The sequence below is a fragment of the Sus scrofa genome, chromosome 7, assembly GCF_000003025.6.
Source record: "Sus scrofa isolate TJ Tabasco breed Duroc chromosome 7, Sscrofa11.1, whole genome shotgun sequence".
Taxonomy (NCBI): domain Eukaryota; kingdom Metazoa; phylum Chordata; class Mammalia; order Artiodactyla; family Suidae; genus Sus; species Sus scrofa.
Window position 1 is genome coordinate 77,417,327 of NC_010449.5, and position 20,114 is coordinate 77,437,440.

Consider the following 20,114-nt stretch of genomic DNA (forward strand, 5'->3'; position numbering starts at 1 on the left):
GACTGGTGTGAGGTGGTATCTCATGGTAGTTTTGATTTGCATTTCTCTTATAATCAGCGATGTTGAGCATTTTTTCATGTGTTTGTTGGCCATCTGTATATCTAGAAAGAGCTGAATTTTCAATTGTTCTGTTTTAGCTTTGGTTGCTGAAGTTTTCCATTAAGCCTTACCACTGGGCATGAAAGTACTAAGAGGCTCCAACGCAATATTCCTTGCTTCCATTGTATAAAAGCAACCCAATATGCACTTATTAATCAGGATCAATCACTCCAGCCAATAGATTTTTTTCTTCCATGTTGGTTTGATGGCTACAGAGCCCAAAATGTCCAGGAGATAGTCTAATTGTCCACTGACTGGAGCCTTTCCCCACCTGCCTCCAGTGGAAGAATTCTTCCCTTAGGAATTAAGATCTCCAGATCAACACAGCCCAAAGTTGCCAAAATGGGAGTCTAAAAGTCTGTTGATGAGTTATTAGGTGTAGTAGGGAGAGGGGCCACTCCCATATCTACCTTTTAATTCCAGGACCTACATATTCCGGCTATGTGGGAGGCAGTGACATATAATGGCCTCTGATTCAAAGCACACGCTGAATCCTATTACACCCAGCCCCGTCCTGTCAGGATGTTGTCTTCCGTCTGGCACTGTAAGCTATTCCACCCTTCAATTAGGCCAGCTCCTTCTGAGTTGTGGGAGTATGTGGTAAGACCAGTTAATTACACTAAAAGTCAAAATTATTAATTTCATAGATAAAATACCTCAGGATTTCCACTTTATTCCTAATATAATTCTTTATTATAGTTTCTCAAAAAATCATATAATATAAATCATAATAAATTATTACTAAAAAGAAAGAAGGAAGGGAGGGGCAGGGGAAGAGAGGGAGGGACAGAGAGATATGATCTCCCAGCTCCTTGGGGTCCTTCGTGTAGAAACTGTTTTTCTTCAAACTCAGCCTGACTGAGTTCAGACTCAAAAGAAACTTCTCCTTCTCATACATAAAATGCCCACCATAGTACCTTTGGGCAATGTCGTTGAACCAATGACAGTTAGTCGCCTGGAAATAGAGGGAGGAGAGAGTGTGGTCCAACAATAGGAAGGAAGGGAGGGAGGAAGAGAGATGTTAAATGGGCATACAGTCCTTATTCACAGTTTCATGTCTCTTAACTTCCCATTTACTTTCCTTAGGCCCATCCAGCAACCACTTAAACACATTCATTACGTATAACCTATCAGTACGTCCTAAAATTACTGTTATCTTCTGACTGACTGTTTCACTAAGATGTACCACTGGTCACAATCTACTCATTCTCCTTTTATATTTAAGAGTTCCTAGGTACCTATCTTTTTATACACTATAGTGTAAGCCAAACAGCAGCTAGAAAACTTCTTTTTCCTTTTCCTCTTTCTCCAGAGTATTTTTTATGTTCCTTGAAGAACACAAGGACTATAAAAGCTTCTTTCTTCTACAGTTCTTTCCATCCTAAGCAAAAAGTTTATATGAGATCACAAATTTATACTGGTTCCAATAACCTTCTAGTATTCACTACAATTTTTATCAATATTTCTAGCAGAGTTTGGCATTGCTAATCTTATTATGTGATTCATTACGACAATGTTAACATATAAGAACCAATTTCTGGAGTTCCTGTCATGGCTCAGTGGTAACAAACCTGACTAGTATCCATGAGGACATGGGTTTGATCCCTGGCCTCGCTCAGTGGGTTAAAGATCTGGCGTTGCTGTGAGCTGCGGTGCAGGTCAAAGAAGTGGCTAGGATCCCACATTGCTGTGGCTATGGCATAGGCCAGCAGCTGCAGCTCTGATTCGACCCCTAGCCTGGAAACTTCCATATACCGCAGGTGCAGCCCTAAAAAGAAAAAAAAAAGAATCCAAAGAATCCATTTCTAATTTTTCAGAATCTCTCCTAAATGAGATGCTTAAACTCAGAGGAAATATTCTAACACACTGTGACCAGCACAGTGAGATCTAAGGGGAAAAATTTCAAGAAAATTGTCTGTGAATGACCAAGTAGACATAAATGCAAATTTTCAGGGAGAAAACATGAGGAGATCATCTTTCATTGTCTGTGTTGGGTGAGACATGAAATGATAAATGAAAACCCATGTAGTCATCTCCTTCAGCAGTCAATCTAAAGGCAAGTCCTTAGGCATATGATTATTATATAAGAATGTAATTCTAGAATTTTGTGGTTTCTACAAAAAAGCAAAAAGTTTCTGAAATAAAATTTACCAGACATGGAATTATAGGCTTATATATAAGTACTTAGGTCTGCTCAGCTCTCTGCCTCATTTGCCACCATATAGCAAGAGACTTTTTAAATACAAGAAGAGATCTTGAGTCTCCAAAAACTCCACTACCATGAGTAGTTTGTGTTCAGCTCCTCCTACAATACCTGGCACTGTGTCACTCACAGCACAGAAGTACCCAGCTGAGTCACTCCAATGGGCTGAGGGTTTCTTCAGGTTGAAGGAAGATTCACTCTTCTTAAATTCAGCCTGAAAGCCTTTAATGCCTCGAACAAAGGTATCCCCTGAAAAGTACTTGAGGAGAAGCTGGAGTCCTTGGCTGGGGTACTGGACATACCAGAAGAGATATGGGGTTGCACCATAGGAATAGTTGCACCTCAGCTCCAGGGATTTTCCCTCAGAAACCAAAACGTGGTCATCAGGCTGGGTCACTGTCTGGGCTCTGGCATCTCCTGCAAAAATAAATGTGATATCAATGAAAGCAATGCAGACATCACTATGAAAAGTAAGCATTTGTGGTACGAGTCTGTCGAACTCTAGACCACTATGAAATTTTACTCACTCAGGGCAAATATCATCGCAAGTATTGAGAAGAACAACAGGAGCATGGCTGCACAGTGGAAACGCTGTCTGGTCTTTTCTGGAAAATCTCCCTCGAGCAGACAGGAAAGTGGCAGGAAATAAGAAGTGTGGGGAAGGTTGGGATGACAAGTTCCTTGCTTAGATAAAAATGCAAAAGCTGCAAAGATGAGCCTGGAGCTTTCTGATGTCTAGGTCTTCTCTCTCACCTCTGCAAAGAACTCAGCCAGCTGCAGGGAAAAGGACCTGAGCAGATGATGTTCAACAAGAATCTCCAGTTTGTGCAGCATCGCCCTCTGGAGGTCAGATGCAGAACCAAAGGTCTCAAAGCCCAAGAGAGAACTAATTATTAGTTCCTTGTATTTCCTGAGCTATATCAAAAATTCCATCTTCCCAATATGTTTTTACCTTCCCAAATCTATGACGGTATATTAGTCCTACCATCCATAGAAATTAGATGTCATATAAAAGTAGAGTAACAAGTAACTACACTGAGAAATCAGGTTTTTTTTAGGTATCTCAGACTTAGAATTTGAGTCCATGACAGTCTTTGGAATCAACCTAATTGCCTCAGACTAAGTTTTGGATGGCCCAGTGCTACAGTGATGGAGGATGTCAGATATAGTTTCCCTGGCTGATGCTCATGAAGCTACATGATCCTTGTGAAATCTTTTAGACATAAAGACAAGGCATATAACTCTAAGATATTGATGAAGGAAATTGAAGAAGACACAGATAAATGGAAAGATACACTGTTCTCAAAGATTGGAAGAATTAATATTGTTAAAATATCCATACTACCCAAAGCAATCTATAGAGTCAATGCAATTCCTATCAAAATGCCAATGGCATTTTTCACAGAAATAGAAAAATAATCCTAAAATTAAAACTAAAAATGATCCTGAATATACAAAGCAATCTCGAGAAAGAAGAGCAGAGCTGAATACATCACACTTCCTGATTTCAAACTATACTACAAACACTAGCACTGAAAACAGTATGTCTGGAGTTCCTGTCATGGCTCAGCAATAACAACCTAACTAATATCCATGGGGTCACAGTTTGATCCCTGGGCTCACTCAGTGGGTTAAGCATCCGGTGTTGCCGAGGGCTGCTATATAGTTCTCAGACTCAACTCAGATCCTGCATTGCTGTGGCTGTGGTGGAGGCCAGCAGCAACAGCTCTGATTTGACCCCTAGCCTGGGAAATTTCATATGCAGTGGGTGCTGCCCTACAAAGCAAAAAAAAAAAAAAAAAAAAAAAAAAAAAGGTGGAGGACCTGAAAAGAAATTTTTCCCAAGAAGACATACAGATGGCCAATAGGTACGTGAAAAGGAGCTCAACATCACTAATCATCAGGGAAATGCAAATCAAAACCACAGTGAGATATCACCTCAACCTAGTTGAAATGGTGATTATCCAAAAGACAAGAAATAACAAGTGTTGGAGAAGTTAGAGAAAAGGGAACCCTTGTGCTCTGTCGATGGAAATGTAAATTGGAGTAGCTTTTCTCTGGGAAACAGAATGGAGGTTTTTCAAAACATTAAAAATAGCAGTACCATATGATCCTCTTCTGAGTATCTGTCCAAAGAAAACAAAGTCATCATACTGAAAAGACATCTGCACCCTCATGTTTTTTGTAGCATTATTTATAATAGCCAGGATATGGAAAAAAACCAAGTATCCATCAACAGACAAATGGCAAATGGAAAACAAAATGCTATACACACACACACATACCTGTCTTTGTGTGTGTGTATATACACACACACACACACACACACACACACTATAAAAAAGAAGAAACTGGAGTTCCCGTCGTGGCGCAGTGGTTAGCGAATCCGACTAGGAACCATGAGGTTGCGGGTTCGGTCCCTGCCCTTGCTCAGTGGGTTAATGATCCGACGTTGCCGTGAGCTGTGGTGTAGGTTGCAGACGCGGTTCGGATCCCGCGTTGCTGTGGCTGTGGCGTAGGCTGGTGGCTACAGCTCCAATTCGACCCCTAGTCTGGGAACCTCCATATGCCGCGGGAGCGGCCCAAGAAATAGCAACAACAACAACAACAACAACTACAACAACAACAACAACAAAAAGACAAAAAAAATTAAAAAAAAAAAAGAAGAAACTCCTGTTATTTGCAGTAATGTATATAGATCATAAGGGCTTTAAACTAAGTGAAATATGTCAGAGAGATATATAGAAATACTGTATGATAAGGAGTTCCCCTTTGTGGCTCAGCCAGTTAGGAACCCGACTAATATTCATAAAGACGCATGTTCAATTCCTGGCCTCGCTCAGTGGGTTAAAGAATCTGGCACTGCTGCAGGCTGCAGCATAGGTCAAAGACATGACTCCATTCTGGTGTTGCTGTGGCTGTGGCACAGCTATGGTTCCAACTGGACCCTAGTCTGGGAACTTCCATATGCCAGGTACAGCCAAGAAAGAAAGAAAGAAAGAAAGAAAGAAAGAAAGAAAGAAAGAAAGAAAGAAAGGGAGGAAGGGAGGGAGGGAGGGAGGAAGGAAGGAAGGAAGGAAGGAAGAAAGACTGTATGATGTCACTTATACATGAAACCTTAAAAAAAAAAAAAACTTATAGAGAACAGATTGGTGGTTCCCAGAAATAGGGGTTGGAAGAGGTGGGAAAAATAAATGAAGGAGGAAGGAAAAAAAAAAGGGCACAGCCTGTATGATGAGAGTAATGCTGCTATGAGAAAGAAGTAGCTCTGGATGAGAAGGCTTTGTCCTAAGGGCTAAAGGAAAGACCATTACCGAAGCCTCTGTGGCTAAAGGAAATACAACCAGACCAAGAGAGCAATCTCTTAAAAACTTGGGATTGGAGAAAATCTGTACTTTCTCTGTGGTCAATGGAACCCTCTGACAAAAGTCAGAATACTTCTATTCTTTGATTCCAGGAGCATAAGCCCAGCCCTCGCCTTGGGTTCTTCATTCACTTATTTCCTCCTGTTATGATTGCCTTTTACATAGAATATTTAGTAGTGCTGTCAGTTTGTGGATCTATAGTCTATGAGTGTGGCCTTCTAGTTTCTGAAGCTATACACTTCCCTCCCATCTCTTCCAATTTTCCTCATAACTAAAAGAATAGAAATGTGACAAAGAATAAACCAAAACTCATAAGAGTAAAAAAAAAAAAAAAAAAATAGGGATCATCTGGAGATGAGAGATTTACACATTTCCAGAATACACAAAATGGATGGGATGATATTAAGGATTAAAGTTAGGACAGAAAGAAACAGTATCCTTATTTCAAAAATAAGCTACTAGGAGGAATTCCTGCTGGCTTTCAGGTAGACAGTCATTCTAACTCCTCTCAGCATTTGTGGGTAGTGGCAAAGCCCAGCATGGACAATGTCAAAGTCCACAGGATTAGGAGTTCACTTGTGGCTCAGAGGGTTAAGGCTCTTGCATTGTCTCTGTAGCAGCTCAGGTTGCTACTGTGGCTCAGGTTCAATCCCCAGCCTGGGAATGTCCACAAGCCATGGGCATGGCCACAAAAAAGCAAAACAAAACAAAAAACAAAGTCTACAGGTTTGTTGACCCCTCAAAACAGTGCTCTTTTCTCTGCACTGGAAGAATGCAAAAAAATTTTCCTGTTGTCTATAGTAAAGCAACATTTGAGAATTGAAAAATAATAAGACAAGAAATGGAATATTCTCCTATAAAGATGTTGACAGGACTCTAAGAAATGTATTACTTGCTAGAAAGATTAAAGAGTCTTCACAGACAGCCCATAACACCAAAAACAATGGTCCATTAAAGGCAAGAAAAAATTAAGACATTAAAAAAAAATAAAGGAAGAAGAAATTGTAAACAAAATAGCTCTGTTTTAGGTACTGAAAAGATAGTCTTTCAACAGCTGCACCATGCCTTAGAATAATCTTGGGAATTGATGCAGAATTCAGAAGTTCTAGATTTTAGGAAAAAAATTGTAGTACTTAATACATGAGAAAAAACAAGCAATATCCTCACTTTCCAACACCAGAGAGAAAATTTCATTAATTTGGAGAATGAGAGATAAAAGACCCAGAAAATCAGAACTTATAATCAGATGATCAAATAATCATGATAGAAAAACAAATTTGAAAATATAAAAACTAGAGGAGATCAACTCAAGGAAAATAATAAAAAATAATAGTAGGGGGAAATATCAAATAGCCATTCTTGCTGAGAGTTTTGGAAAACCAGAAGTTAATGCAGGAACTTGGTAGAATAGGAGATAGTTTTAAGATACCTAGGCTTCATCTCTTCCACAGATTACAAGTAAAAACCAAACAAAATATGAAAGATAATGACCTATGGACTCTAAAAATTATACAAAAGCAGATTTTGTGTAGAGGATTCAAGAATTGGAAACACCCTCCCACAAGGGTGAATTTCACATTTTCTCTTTTCCTCTTTTGGCTTTACTCTGATCCTAGGTCTCCAATGGCAGAGTGGCAATGACCCAAGAAGCTAAAACTGAAAGAAACACCATCTTTCTGGCCCTGTGGGCCAAGGAAGGAGATAGAGCTTAAGTCTCAGGCTAATCCCAAAGCACTGTATGCACTGGGCTTCTCCAAACCAGAATAGCAAACCTTGGGTACCTGAACTGAGAGTTGAACCAAACCTAGTGACATACATGCAGGGCAGACTCAAACCAACACAGCAGCGATTTCAGGAACTGACCTGAGATTTGAGCCACTCCAACAGGTTTCAAACTAATTCCTAAGCTACACAGGGCTTGGAAGGACCCATATCAACATATCAAAGAGTAAAGAACTGAACCAAGATGTGAGCCACCACTTACAAAAGGAGAGAGAAAACTTACTAAATCAACCAACATAGGTCAATTTCCTGCTGAAACATTCTTCGAAGATCATTTTTTTAAGTTTACACAACATAATATTTAGAATGTGTAAGAGCATTCCCAAAATACCCAGCATACAAAGGACTGAGGAAAATGACTAAATAAAAGATAATCAACAGGAGTTCCCTTGCGACACAATAGATTAAGGATCTGGCTCAGGTTGCTACTGTGGCACAGGTTCAGTCCCTAGACCAGGAACTCCTGTATGCCACCTCTGCAGCTATTAAAAGAAAAAAGGGAAAAAAAGAAACTGAGTTTGAGTGTTGGCTCTGCTCAAACTACCTATGTGAGCACGGATAAGTGACTTAAATGCTTTGTGCCTCAATATCCTCATATACAATGGACATAGTAATATAGAGCAGATTTTGGAGAGAATCAAATGATCTGAGCACAGCAAAGACTTAGAATGGCAGCAACACTGAGTAAGCTCTATAAGAAAATTAGTTCTATTAAGGGCAGCAGATTTTGTCTGTTTTGTGTACTGTCTCTTAGATTATGATCAGACACTGAGTATGCACAAATAATTCTTTATTGAATACATTTGTGTAATGAAAAAATTACTAGCTTTTTTGTGGAAACAATAATGGGTTTTCCTATTCATTTATTCATTTAACAAATACCTGAAGAGACTTTACTATGATGCAGGCACTATTCTAATTAAAGTGAATATAACAATTTTACTTTAAAAGCACATGGAGAACACCAATCCATGTCTGACATGTAACTTCCCCCAAAATAACTGTAAGAAATGTTCCATCTTGGAGTTCCTGTCATAGCGCTGAGGAAATAAATCCAACTAGAAACCATGAGGCTGCGGGTTCAATCCCTGGCCTCGCTCAGAAGGTTAAGGATCCAGCAGTGCCGTGAACTATGGTGTAGGTCACAGACGTGGCTCGGATCTGGAGTTGCTGTGGCTGTGGCATAGGCCGGCAGCTGAGCTCCAATTTGACCCCTAGCCTGGGAACCTCCATGTGCCACGAGTGCAGCTCTAAAAAGCAAAAAAAAAAAAAAGAAAAGAAAAGAAAAGAAAGAAGGAAGGAAGGAAGGAAAGAGAGAGAGAGAAAGGAAGAAAGAAAGAAAGAGAGAGAGAGAGAGGAAGGAAGGAAGGAAGGAAGGAAGAAAGAAAGAAAGGAAGGAAGGAAAGAAAGAAGGAAGGAAGGAAGGAAGGAAAGAAAGAAAGAGAAAGAAAGGAAGGAAGGAAGGAAGAAAGGAAGAGAAAGAAAGGAAGGAAGGAAGGAAGGAAGAAAGAAAGAGAAAGAAAGAAAGAAAGAAAGGAAGGAAGGAAGAAAGGAAGAGGAAGGAAGGAAGGAAGGAAGAAAGAAAGAAAAAGAAAGAAAGAAAGGAAGGAAGGAAGGAAGGAAGAGTTCTATCTTTACTTTCTGTATGAGTGATCATGCACAGGACTCTCTCCTCCTCCTTTCTTACATTTCTTTCTTCCTTTAAGAATCTATTGTTTGTTGGGCTGAAGCTTCTCTAGAAATCATCCTTTCTTGCCCAGCTTGTCACTGAAACATTGAGTATTTACATCCTCATCTATTACAGGTGTATGTTTAAATATACTATTTCCCTGGATGACCTAGGACATGGTCGGGGGCTAGAATTATATGCAAGGATGAACACATAGACCATTTCATCCACTGGAGATTTTATACTTTTTTTTTTTAATGGCAGTGCCCGTGGCATATGAAAGTTCCTGGGCCAGGGATTGAATCAGGGCCACAGCTGCAATCTACATGGCAGCTATGGCAAGACTGGGTCCTTTAAACCACTGTGCCAGGTCAGGGATTGAACCTGCACCTCTGTGGCAACCCAAGTCACTGCAGTCAGATTCTTAACCTGCTGCACCACTGCCGGAACTCTGAGATTTTATATTTTTAAAATCACAAATTTAGGGAGTTCACATCATGGCTCAGTGGAAAGGAATCCTATTAGAATCCATAAGGATGAGAGTTTGATCCCTGGCCTCGCACAGTGGGTTAAGGATCTGGCGTTGCCATGAGCTGAGGTGTAGGTCGCAGAGGTGGATTGGATCCCATGTTTTTGTGGCTGTGGTGTAGGCTGGTAGCCATAGCTCTGATTCGACCCCTAGCCTGGAAACTACCATATGCCACGGTACGGCCCTAAAAAGAAAAAAAAAAAAATTCACAAATTTCATCCCTGATAAAGAAACTATGGTAATAGATTGTTTTTTTCACTCTCATCATTAAACTGTCTTATATGAGACATGTTTGTTTGTTTGTTTTTCTGCTGTGTCTTTAGAGTGGAATTCTTTTACACCAGCAAGAGTGCCTGGGGTGGGTGTGGGTGATAAAACAGTAGCCTAGTTCCTGGTTCCTAAATCAGAATGGATCATGAGGTCAGACACTCAGCGGCCAGTGCCCAGAGTCGGCTCCCCCTGCACTTCCTGTCACTGTGTCCTCCAGGGCACAGTAGTAGAGAGCTGAGTCTGAGTCTTGGACTAGGGCTTTCTTCAAGTGGAAGGAGGTGTTTTCTTGATTGTATGTGGCTTCAAAACCTTTGTTACTTCTCTTATCATTGACCTTCGAGGCTCTCAGCAGAAGCTGTGGACCTTCTTCAGGATACTGGACATACCAGAAAAGGGCAGGATACTGTGTGGTTTCATAAGAACAGTTCACAGTCAGGGAATCCCCTTCTATGAGGGTCATTTGACCTTCTATCTGGGTCACAGAGTCTCCATTGCTTCCTCCTGAAAATAATAATAATAATAATAATGGTTGTTTACCTTGGCATGATGTGGGCTCCTTCATGAAAACTGCGGTTAAAGGTTATACCACCATGGCATTCCCTTGTGGTGAAGAGGGTTAAGGATCTGGTGATATCACCGCAGCAGCTCAGGTTGCTGCCGTGGTGGGAATTCGATCCCTGGCCCAGGAACTTCCACATGCTGCAGGTATAGCCAAAAGAAAAAAATGACACTCCCATAATGAAACAAAAGCCTCTAAGCTCTATGTGCCATTTCACTTACCAAACATTAAGAACAGCACAATCACTGATCCAGGAGAAGAGTTCATTCTAAAAGTCTCTGTTGTCCTTGAGTTGTGCTTGCTCAGTGTGAAAAAATGTTAAGGTCACAGTAAATGGATAAAGGTGAACACAGAATTTAAACAGGAAATGCGTATATCTTAGGAAGAGGCACCCCCTTGTGGGTGAGATGCTACACTCAGATGCTGCTAACATGTTCTCCTCTCAACAGTCAGTCCTATATCTTAGTCTCTAGCTTTACTTTTATGATGAATGTTAGCTTTCAAGATGATCTTTGTAAATCTAAAGAATAGTTGGATGCAATGGAATGTTACTTGGCCATAAAAAAAGAGTGAAACAATGCCATTTTTGGCAACATGGATGGACCTAGAAATTATCATACTAAGTGAAGTAAGCCAGAAAGAAAGACAAATATCATATGATATCACTTATACATGGAATCTATTTTAAAATGATACAAATGAACTTTATAAAACAGAAAAAAACTCACAGATTACAAAATCAAATATATGGTTACCACAGGGGGAACCATGGGGGGTAGGGATAAATTAGGAAGGTGGGAATAACATATAGATACCACTGTTTTGTTTTTTGGGTTTGTTTGAGTTTTTTTGGTTTGTTTTGTTTTGTTTTGTTTTGTTTTTTAAGGGCTGCACCTGAGGAATGTGGAGGTTCCCAGGCTAGTGGTCAAATCAGAGCTACAGCTGCTGGCCTACACCACAGCCACAGCAATGGCAGATCCGAGCTGTGTCTGCGACCTACACCACAGCTTATGGCAATGCCAGATCCTTAACCCACTGAGCAAGGCCAGGGATCGAACTCACAACCTCATGGTTCCTACTCGGATTCGTTTCCACTGCGCCACAATGGGAACTCCAAGATTCACTGTTTAAAATAGATAATTAATAAGAACCTACTTATAGCACAAGGAAATCTATTCAATAGTTGTAATAGCCTATGTAGTTAAAGAATGGATATTTGTATATGTATAAATGATTCATTTTACTATACACCTGAGACTAATACAATACTCTAAGTCAACTATTCTCCAATAATTTTTTTTTTAAATAGCTGATATTTTCCATAAGCCTTTGTTTCCCCCAGCACACAATCTGACATGGGAGCCCCACCCATATCATGCCATTTCTGAGAAGCATTCAATTTTACTTTTTCTTATTTAGCCATTGTTTGCCTATTTCATGAGCCCCTAAAACATTATATAAGCAATTTTTATGGTAAAATCAGAGAAACACCACATTTAGTCATTAGTTGATTTTGAACAGCAGAGATTAAACTTTTTTTCACTACTTTATTCCTACACATAAACCACCTAGCAAGTAGTCTGCAAATACTTTTAAGTGCATAAATGAGTGACTACGTGAATTATCAGTGATTGAAAATTTGCTGCTACTTGAAATACCCTACTGCTTCACATCAAAAAGTAAAAAATACATGACTTTTAGCACTGAAGAAATACAGTCACTAAAATAATTGAATCCCTATAAAAATATCTGACAAAACCTTCTTCTCCCTTAGGATTTTAGTGATTCTCAGATAATCTGATTGACCTATGCACATCAGGCAAAATGTTGTGAGACTAAACTTTTAATGGAAATTTTTCCTGAAGTATGCTCTCTACATAAATTTTTCTGTCAAAATTATTGACTAATATAGTTCAGAAAAATTGTGACATGATAAGATACTCAGATGATATGGATTTGCCTCAAAAGACAAAAAAAATGAGCTCCATCTCAGCTTCTAGAATTGGTAAAGACATGTCTGCTGAGGTACAGAAATGTTTTATAGCAAGGGTGGAACTTCTTTTTGTATATAAGTGTTAACTGGTCATCAACTTAAAAATACAGATTTAAAGATCTCTATACTTAAAAAATCATAATCTCTAGACTTGAAGTCTGAGAAGTTAAAAAATCTCTGGTGGTTTGTGATGTAGCCAATGTTACACAAATTTACAAAACAACTTTCAGGAACCCTGAACTAAAAGGCCAAAAAACAAAAAACAAACAAGCAAAAAACTAGAGTTCTTAATTGTGGTGCAATGGGTTCAAATCTGACAGCAGGAAACAAACCCAACTAGTATCCATGAGGATGTGTGTTCAGTCCCTTGCCCCACTCAGTGAATTAAGGATCCAGCGTTGCCACAAGCTGCAGTATAGGTCACAGTTGCGGCTTGAATCTGGCATTGCTGTGGCTGTGGCGGAGGCCAGCAACTGCAGTTCCCATTCGACTCCTAGCCCAGGAATTTCCATATGCCATGGGTGCAGCCATAAAAAAAAAAAAAATAACAAATTTTAAAAAAAGAATCTGACTGCAGCGGCCAGCCCACCTGCTTATGTTGAAGCTGTGGCTCAGATTCAATCCCTGGCTGGGGAATTTCCATGTGCCATGGATGCTACCATTAAAAAAGAAAAAGGAAAAGGGAAAAAAAAAGGAGGACAATCAAAGTTTCAGTGATCACTTCTGGGGACAGCATGGGAAAAATGCCTCCAATCCTCAGAGAGATTTTTAAAGCCATTCTCTTTATGTGGTAGTGCTGAAGTCGCAGTAGCAAAATCAAATGCTACTTAGTCTCTCTATTCTTTCCCATTGAACTTAAAACACTCTGACTGTTCACAGGACAAACCTAGGCGAGAGGATGCCTTTTACCTATCAAGCCTTACTAACATGTATCAGAGTGTGGAAGCCTTTTTCCATGTGTCTCCTGGAAAACTCACTCTCCATGAATTTGGAAAAGCCAGCTACATGGTCCTGCATCAAGGATTTAAATAATAACAAGTTTCAGCCTTGGGTAGAAAATTTAACTCTAGATATCGTTTGTGTTCATAAGCAATTCTCTCTCTCCCTTTTCCCTTCCATCCAGTGTCAAATCTCTGAACAAGCAGAGTCTTCTTCCTTTTCACCTGGTTTTTTGGCACATGCCTCTAATCTAACTCTACCTGAAGTCAAAGTAGAAATAAACAGAGTGAACAGTCTTTCTTCCATATTTCCATTACTTTTTCAAGTCAGCGTTCTCCCTTTGTGATGTAACAACCCTCCATTCCTAACATGCACATCATGAGTTCATAAGTACAACAGGCGAGTATTGTTGAGGAATTGTACCAAAAGATCTGGTGAAATGTATGGGGACAGTGATTGATAACAAAAATGGCTTAAGCTAATGACCAGCTAATAGCAGATTTTATTCAGATGCCCAGACTTCAAGAACTCAGAGCTCTGCTGAAGGGATTTAGATATACCCAGAGGGATTGGGCAAAAGTCAGTCAGGTAAACAGAGACAGGTCCAAATATTTTAAATAGAAAGAAATTCAGTACAGGGAATTAGACATTCAGACGTAGGAAGAGTTGATAAAGCAAAGATTAATTACAAGGAATTCTGGAGTGTAATGAATTCAGCAGCCTGCATCTCCAAAGTGCGTATTCTTTGTTTCTTTTTAGGGCCGCATCTGCGGCATATGGAAGTTCCCAGGCTAGGAGTTGAATCAGAGCTTCAGCTGCCTGCCTACCACAGCCACAGCAATGCCAGATCCAAGCTTTGTCTGTGACCTACACCACAGCTCACAGCAACCAGATCCTTAACCCACTGAGCGAGGCCAGGGTTTGAACCTGCAACCTCACTGTTCCTAGTTGGATTCATTTCTGCTGCACCACGACAGGAACTCGCAGCTTGCAGCAATGTCAGATCCTTAACCTACCAAGCAAGGCTAAGGATCGAACCCGCATCTTCATGGATGCTAGTCAGATTCTCCCACTGAGTAATTCCCACTGAATCTAGTGAAAGAAAATTTGAGGAATATCTGTATTGGGAGAGTATGATACTCAAGAGGTTAAGATTTCTTTCTGTTCATAGTGGTTTTATGCATTTCATACTGGGTTATTCTATAGCCAATTTGGTTGTGTAATAAATACATTTCCCAAAATTCTTTTTATGGTTCTGAGTACAAAAGTGAATTTTCACAAGGTTTGGGAGACTGGCAGTAAGCAGCAGCCATTATCTTCTGAAGATCACTGTTGATTAAAGACGGTGAAAGACAAACAGTGGTGCTGGCTGACTTTAACCCTTCCCTGCTAAAACCTAACAACTAACCAACTCCACAGTACACAAATTTACCATTATCACAATACCTCTCAAATACTAAAGGCATCACATAAGCTACTGCAATAACTTATACCTGAATCCCTTGCCAGTTCCCCACAAGTAATTAGTACTTGTGATACTGCAGCCTGTCAGGACTTATCACCACCCACACTTACCTTGAATAATGGGATCCTTGTTGCCCCCTGACCATGAATAATTTAATTCCAGAACCTCATTTTGTATATTTTCTTTGTCGTTTGTTTCTTTGTTTTGGTTTTGGTAGGCTTTTGTTGTAGTTGTTGTTGTTGTTGTTGTGGCCCTATCCACAGCTTGAAGAAGTTCCCAGGCCAGGGATCAAACTCATGCCACAGCAGCAACCTGAGCCACTGAACTAATGCAAGATCCTTAACCCACTTAACTCACTTAACCAGGGAACTCCTGTTCTGTATATTTTCTTGCTAGGACCATTCATGTACCCAAACTCCTCCAGAAACCAACCCTGAAAAAATTTTTGCATGCAAGAAGTTTATTTGGGAAATATAAGAAACACAGGGAGGAGAGGGGGAATGTGATTCAGGGACTATTAAGACTTTGATATGAGGAAATAGGAGGTTTTATGTTGCCGTTGTGAGTAAAAGTTGGTAAGAATGTTTTGGCGAGCAATTTGGCAATAGCAAGTAAATTTTAGGAATGCAAATTACATGACCCAGCAATGCCACTTCTAGGTATATAACATAGAAATTCTAACCTATATGCAATGAAATATTTATAATTTATATATAAGAAAACATAGGAATTCCCATCGTGGCTCAGTGATTAATGAATCCGACTAAGAACCATGAGGTTGTGGGTTCGATCCCTGGCCTTGGTCAGTGGGTTAAGGATCCAGAGTTGCCGTGAGCTGTGGTGTAGGTCGAAGATGCGGCTCAGATCCTGAGTTGCTGTGGCTGTGGCATAGGCCGGCAGCTACAGCTCCAATTCGACCCCTACCTAGCCTGGGAACCTCCATATGCTGTGGAAGTGGCCCAAGAAATGGCAAAAAGACCAAAAAAAAAAAAAAAGACAAAAAAAGAAAGACAAAGAAAACATATATTCCTTGTAGAATTGCTATAATAATAAAAAATTAGAAACACCTCTTGAGTAAAAGATTAGCAAAACTCTTCTTTCTGCATGAAAAATTAGGTTAACTTGAGTTCCCGTCGTGGCACAGTGGTTAACGAATCCGACTAGGAACCACGAGGTTGTGGGTTCGTCCTGCCTTGCTCAGTGGGTTAACGATCCGGCGTTGCCGTGAGCTGTGGTGTAGGTTGCAGACGCGGCTCGGATCCAGCGTTGCTGTGGCTCTGGCGTAGGCCGTGGCTACAGCTCCGATTCAACCCTAGCCTGGAACCTCCATATGCCGGGAGTGGCCCAAGAAATAGCAACAACAACAACAACAACAACAATAACAACAACAACAAAAAGACAAAAAAAAAAAATTAGGTTAACTTTATACCTCTGTTCCTTTGGAAATCTGATAAAGGTGAGACGTCAGTTGTATTATTAGATAACATTGCTTATGAAAAAATGATCCCTGATTGGAGCTCCCTGGTGGCTCAGTGGGTTAAGGATCCAGCATTGTCACTGCTGCAGTTCAGGTTGCTGCTGAGTTGCAGGAACTTCTGCATGTAAATGAACTGTGACTACTTGGTAGGAAGCAATGGCTTTGAGGCAATGATTTTTGAAATTTTTACTAGAGATTTTGGTTCCTATTTGGGACACAGGGCTTCTAAGTCTGGGTAGGCTGTTTCGTCATGTTCCTTCATATCGGAGCACTTGATGTGGGAGGAGGAGAAGCGGGGAGTTGCAAAAAAAATAGTCCCTGAGCTCCTATGTAGACAACTGAGGGGACTCACCTTAAAAACATTCCTGGCATGAAAGAAGTCAATACCTCTGTGGTCCACTGAGCTTTGTAAATCAGAATGTCTACTTTAGCCTAAGACAATCATTGGTGGTTTTGCACAATACAAATGTCCATCAAAAAGAGATATATGGTATAGTCATAAAGTGGGAGACTACATACCAGTTAAAAGTAATGAAATATAACTCTGTATAAATTTTTCTGTATCTCAGAAATATTTTAATGAAAAACCGAGTTTCACAATTATACAAACAATGCAATAGCATTCATGTAAATCTAAAAACACAAAATACATCACCACATATTATTTAGAGATAAACATATGTATATTAGAAATACTAAAAACATGGATGTGAGAAACAAAATTCATTATAAGTTTGTCTTGGGAAAAGCAAGAAGATTGAGGAGAAAAATAAAAGAGATGGCAATTTTACTTGTAATGTTCTATTTTTAAAAATCAAAACATTACATTTGATAACTGTTTCAAAGAGGTTCACAACTAAAAAATCCTACCCTCCTTCACATCCTCCCCTTTACTTTCTTTTAAAGTTGCTATCGATTTTCAAGGCTTCAGGTACTTAAGAATACAGTTAGATGTCTTATAGAGATTTTCATCCTAACCAGGGGACAGTCATATCTTTCTCATGCCCTTTGACTTTTTTAATTTTTGTGGCAACTCTTTATTTGGGGGGGGGGGGCGGGGGTTCTCTTTAGGCCCGCACTCACGGCATACGGAGGTTCCCAGGCTAGGGGTCGAACCAGAGCTACAGCTGCCAGCCTACGCAACAGCCACAACAACACCAGATCTGAATCGAGTCTGTGACCTACACCACAGCTTATGGCAAGGCCAGATCCTTTAACCCACTGATGGGGGACAGGGATCAAACCCACATCCTCATGGATCCTAATAGGGTTCATTACCGCTGAGCCATGATGGGAACTCCTTGTGGCAACTCTTAATCATATATCTTCGGGGGCCAGACATTGCTAAACCCTGTGCACCATTATAGCAGTGTCAAACAGATGAGAACCAGTTTCTAACATTCCCACAGTGAGACCATATTAAAACAGAATAAAAGTAAAAAAAGAATACACTGACAGTATTTGTGAGAAATTGCCAAAAGTTACTATCCCACCAATTCTAAAATTTTCCTATAATAAGTGGCTTTGCAGAATGTCCAAGGAATAGGAATCTATTGTTATAACTGGAAAAAATTAAGTGAGCTTTACTTTAAAAAAAAAAGCATCTATATTTATCATCTCCTCTCACCTAAATAGATATTAAAATTTTTGAGTTATTCAGTCTACTTTCTTTAATATTCCTAATAAATTACTAAATCTACATAAAAATACCATATTCTAAGCTATTCACAATCCCAATCATCTTGTCACTCCTAGATTGGGCACCTAAAAAAAATGAGCAAAAATAACCAGCACAGAGTGGAACTGGAAGGAAAGATTCCAAGAAAACCAGCTTGAAATTACCAAATTGGGAAGTAGTAAGTTTGAAAGGAGTTAAGTTATCAAAAGGAGTTCACATTTGCTTTGGATTATTGGAAGATAAAATGATGAATGAAAAGTAAAACCCGGAGTTCCTGTCGTGGCTCAGTGGTTAACGAATCTGACTAGGAACCACGAGGTTTCGGGTTTGATCCCTGGCATCGCTCAGTGGGTTAAGGATCCAGTGTTGCCATGAGCTGTGGTGTAGGTCGCAGACCCGGCTTGGATCTGGCATTGCTGTGGCTGCGGCATGGGCCGGTGGCTACAGCTTTGATTAGATCCCTAGCCTGGGAACCTCTATATGCTGCGGTTGTGGCCCTAGAAAAGACAAAAAGACAAAAAAAAGAAAAGAAAAACCCTTTTGGTCCATGTCCCACTCACATATCCAACCACTTTACATTCCTCTGCCCCACACCAGCTCAGCAAGGTCTTGAGCTTCCATACATTGGGTCATAAAAACACCAAGATTTCTACTCTGTCAGAATCTAAAACCTTCCAGGTGCACTTATCCTCCCTAGCATCTCAGAGTTTGTGTTCAGCTCCCCCTGCAGACTTGGGCACTGTGTCACCCAAAACACAGAAGTACTTGGCCGAGTCACTCCAAAGGGCTGACGTTTTCCTCAGGTAGAAGGAGGTTTCATCCTTCTTAAATTCAGCCTTGAAGCCTTTGATGCCTTCAACCAGGGGGGGACCTGATAAGTACTTCAGGAGCAGCTGGAGGCCTTGGCTGGGGTACTGGACATACCAGAAGAGATAAGGAGCTCCACTATAGGAATAGTTGCACTTTAGCTCCAGCAAGCCTTCTTCAGAGACGGTAACATGTTTATCAGGCTGAGTCACTGACTGGGCTCTGGCATCCCCTGCGAAATAAACGTTATATCAGTAAGAGCAGTGCAGATTTCACTATGAAAAGCATTTCTGCTAAAATTTGAGGAAGAGAACACTTACTCCTGTGGACTTAGTGACTATAATAGACTATTACTCACTCAGAGAAAAAGGCAGCCCCAGTACTGGGATGAGCAACAGGAACATGGCCGAGCAGTGGAAACGCTGCCGACTTCTTTCTGGAAGATCTCAAGTAGGCCGGAAGCAGGTGCAGAACCTAGCTCTTGAAAATAGGAGGTGTGAGTAAGGTTGGGCTGGACAAGCCCCTTGTTGAGGTGAAAATACAAAAACTGATGAGATGATCTTGAGTGCTTTCTGATTTGTGATTCTCCTCATCTGTCCCTATCTTCAAAGAACTGGAAAGGATGCCTCTGCCCTCATAGCTGCAGGAAGGAGGGGCTTAGGGGAAAAGGCCCATCTCCAAGGGAAACAGGGATCTCTAGTTTGTGCAACATCGCCCTCTGGAGGCCACACATAGGACCAAGGACCCAGACTCCCCCACAGGAAGCTAACATGTGCTTTCCTTCTACTTAGAGACGCATGAAAAAATTCCACTGAAGGAGTTCCCGTCGTGACACAGTGGTTGGCGAATCGGACTAGGAACCATAAAGTTGCGGGTTCAATCCCTGGCCTTGCTCAGTAGATTAAGGATCCAGGGTTGCTGTGGCTCTGGTGTAGGCCGGTGCCTACAGCTCGGATTATACTGCTAGCCTGGGACCCTCCATATGCCGTGAGTGCGGCCCTAGAAAAAACCGAAAGACAAAAAAAAAAAATTTCCACTGAACATGCTTCTTTCTTCCCAAATATGTGATATATCACTCTCCTTATATTTTATCAATCCTTGCCTCAATGAAAAATGGAGCTATAAAATAGAGAAGGGATTTACTATATAGAGATGCTGATTAACAAGCAGTCTACCAAAAGTTGCAGTAATATATTAGAGTCTTTATGTAAAAGCAGTGGAACCATTGTTCAAGATAATCAGATCAACTTCCCTAAGCTGAGCTTTGGATGGCCTTGCT

The 20,114-nt window shown here is 40.5% G+C and overlaps 2 gene segments (V, D, J or C); both read right to left on the minus strand.

Annotated features, from left to right (window-relative positions):
• On the minus strand, positions 2,000-3,100 carry LOC102157901. The segment is given in 2 exon segments: positions 2,000-2,719; positions 2,830-3,100. Coding segments are annotated over 2 exon segments (459 nt in total).
• On the minus strand, positions 18,485-19,477 carry LOC102158447. The segment is given in 2 exon segments: positions 18,485-19,067; positions 19,194-19,477. Coding segments are annotated over 2 exon segments (384 nt in total).